A 2,121-nucleotide genomic window follows, 5' to 3' on the forward strand; every position below is an offset into this window, starting at 1 on the left:
GAGTTCCAGGACAGCCAGGGCTACAAAGAGAAACCCTGTCTCAAAAAAACAAATAAAAAGAGTGTAAAGGAAAGATGTAGAAGGCAAATTCATTCCAAGTGTACTTTCTACCAAGCTAAGAGAGAATGAGAGGAGAGGCATAGGCACATCTTCACAGGACTTAGAAACATCTCTAATCAGTATTAAAAACATCTTTCTAAATGGTCTTCTTGTCTCCTTTAGCCAATCAAAAGTTCTTTCCAATCCTAGTTTAAGGCTCAGCAAAGAACTATTCCCAATGACCATCTAAAATTTAGTAGCAAAGATTTTTAGGCCAAGATTTAATAAGTCTATTATTTCACTTTCTAGAGGAGTCAGAAAGAATTTAAATCATTGGACTGAGCATGGGATTCACATAGAAGAGTTGGAGAAGGGACTGAAGGAGCTGAGGGGGTTTGCAGCCCCATGTGGGGAGCAACAGTGTCAACAGGCCAGCCCCCCCTGGAGTTCCTGGGGATTGAACCACCAACCAAAGAATACACATGGAGCAACCCATGATGCTGGCTGCATAAGTGGCAGAGGATGGCCTTGTTGGACCTCAGTGGGAGGAGCAGCCCTTCGGCCTGAGGGTGTTTGATGCCCCAGTGTAGGGGAATGCCAGGGAGGGAAGATGGGAGTGGGTGGGTAGGGGAACATTCTCATAGAGGCAGCGGGATGGAGGGATAGGATAGAGGGTTTCCGAAGCGGAGACCTGGAAAGGGGAAAACATTTCAAATGTAAATAAAGAAAATATCCAATAAAACAGAAGGAGGAGGAAGAGGAAGAGGAAGAGGAGAGAGGGAGAGAGGTAGAGAGGTAGAGAGGGAGGGAGGGAGGGAGGGAGAGAGAGAGAGAACACGGTTACCTCTGGAATGGCTCCTGGTCCAGCTAGCAGTTCAGGATTCTCAGACTTACACAGAGGACTGGGCCCATTTCCATACAATGTGGAGCCATAGCTGTAGCAGGAGAGATGGGAAAAGCTGTGTAGCTGTTCCCAGTGGTTGTCACAGCGGCACTCCAGGCTGTAGTGGAACCTCAGCTGCTCCCTAATGGCAGATGGAAGAGAACAAGAAGCGGCAGTTGTCACCAACAGGGCCAGCACCACACACTCACTCTTTTCCAGAATTTTCAAGTGCGGACGATTCTGCTTGAGCTGTTTAAAATGAAAACACCTGTGCTCTCAGCAACAGGCCGGCACTTGGCAAAAAGCTTGTATTGAATAACACTGATGCCTTCATTCAAAGAAGAATACTTTATATAATGCAGGTCTGAACTACGGTTTTATATTGTTAAGATAGAATCTCTGTATGGGAGGCTGGCCATGGTCTTCTGTCTCAGAGGTCCTCAGTGCTCCTTCCTGTCACAGCTTTATCAGGTTTTTAAAAAAAATTTAAAAACCAAAAGTGTAATAAAGCAACAGTATGCAATGCACACTTTAACATGCAAATATACTCTCTGATATTTTCTTAGCGATTAAAAAATATTTTAGCGTGTGTGTGTGTGTGTGTGTGTGTGTGTATGTGTGTGAGCCCATGTGTTTCTCTGCTCCATCCATATACATGCAGGAGCCTGTGGAATTAAGAAGTGGGCCTTGGACCCCTGGAGTTCCAGGTGGTTGTGAGGTACTGTGCTGGAACTGAGACACCAAACCTGGGTCCTCTGCAAGAAGAGCAAACACTCTCAAGCACCAAGTCATCTCTTCAGCCCCCTCTTCCTGATTTTCTAAGTCCTCACTTGCTAAGGCTGTAATAATTATTGTATTCACTCTCCCCCGTTGGAAAGCCCAGACTCAGTGGTCTCTAAGTCACTGACCCAATTAAAGTTGTGTTACCCCACTTTGACAAGTGTCGGTGAATAACTTTTTCTCTAACATTATGAAGGCCTGGTCTGAGTGTCTGTGGACTCCTTCCTGTGCTAAACTGCCCTGCTGCCAGGGTCACTTAACTGAACAGAGGTCTATGTAAGCCACCATTGCTTCCATCGTTTCATCAAATTCAATACAAGTACTGACTCCTTAGACTCCAGCAAAACATTAGGGATTCTTTCTATTGAAAAAAGGAGGAGAGCCAGGCGTTGTGGCTCACACCTTTAATCCCAGCACTC

General features: G+C 45.6%; 1 protein-coding gene across 1 annotated transcript in view; it reads right to left on the reverse strand.

Moving 5' to 3' along the window:
* Positions 1 to 1,891, reverse strand: part of C16H6orf52 (chromosome 16 C6orf52 homolog) — a 17,892-nt gene extending 16,001 nt beyond the window's left edge. Inside the window, 2 exon segments of the mRNA XM_021215371.1 lie at positions 884 to 1,171; positions 1,850 to 1,891. Of these exon segments, the coding sequence (XP_021071030.1) occupies positions 884 to 1,171; positions 1,850 to 1,891 (330 nt within the window).
* Positions 1,892 to 2,121: the final 230 nt, after the last annotated feature.

This window comes from Mus pahari, chromosome 16 (assembly GCF_900095145.1).
Source record: "Mus pahari chromosome 16, PAHARI_EIJ_v1.1, whole genome shotgun sequence".
Classification (NCBI taxonomy): Eukaryota; Metazoa; Chordata; class Mammalia; order Rodentia; family Muridae; genus Mus; species Mus pahari.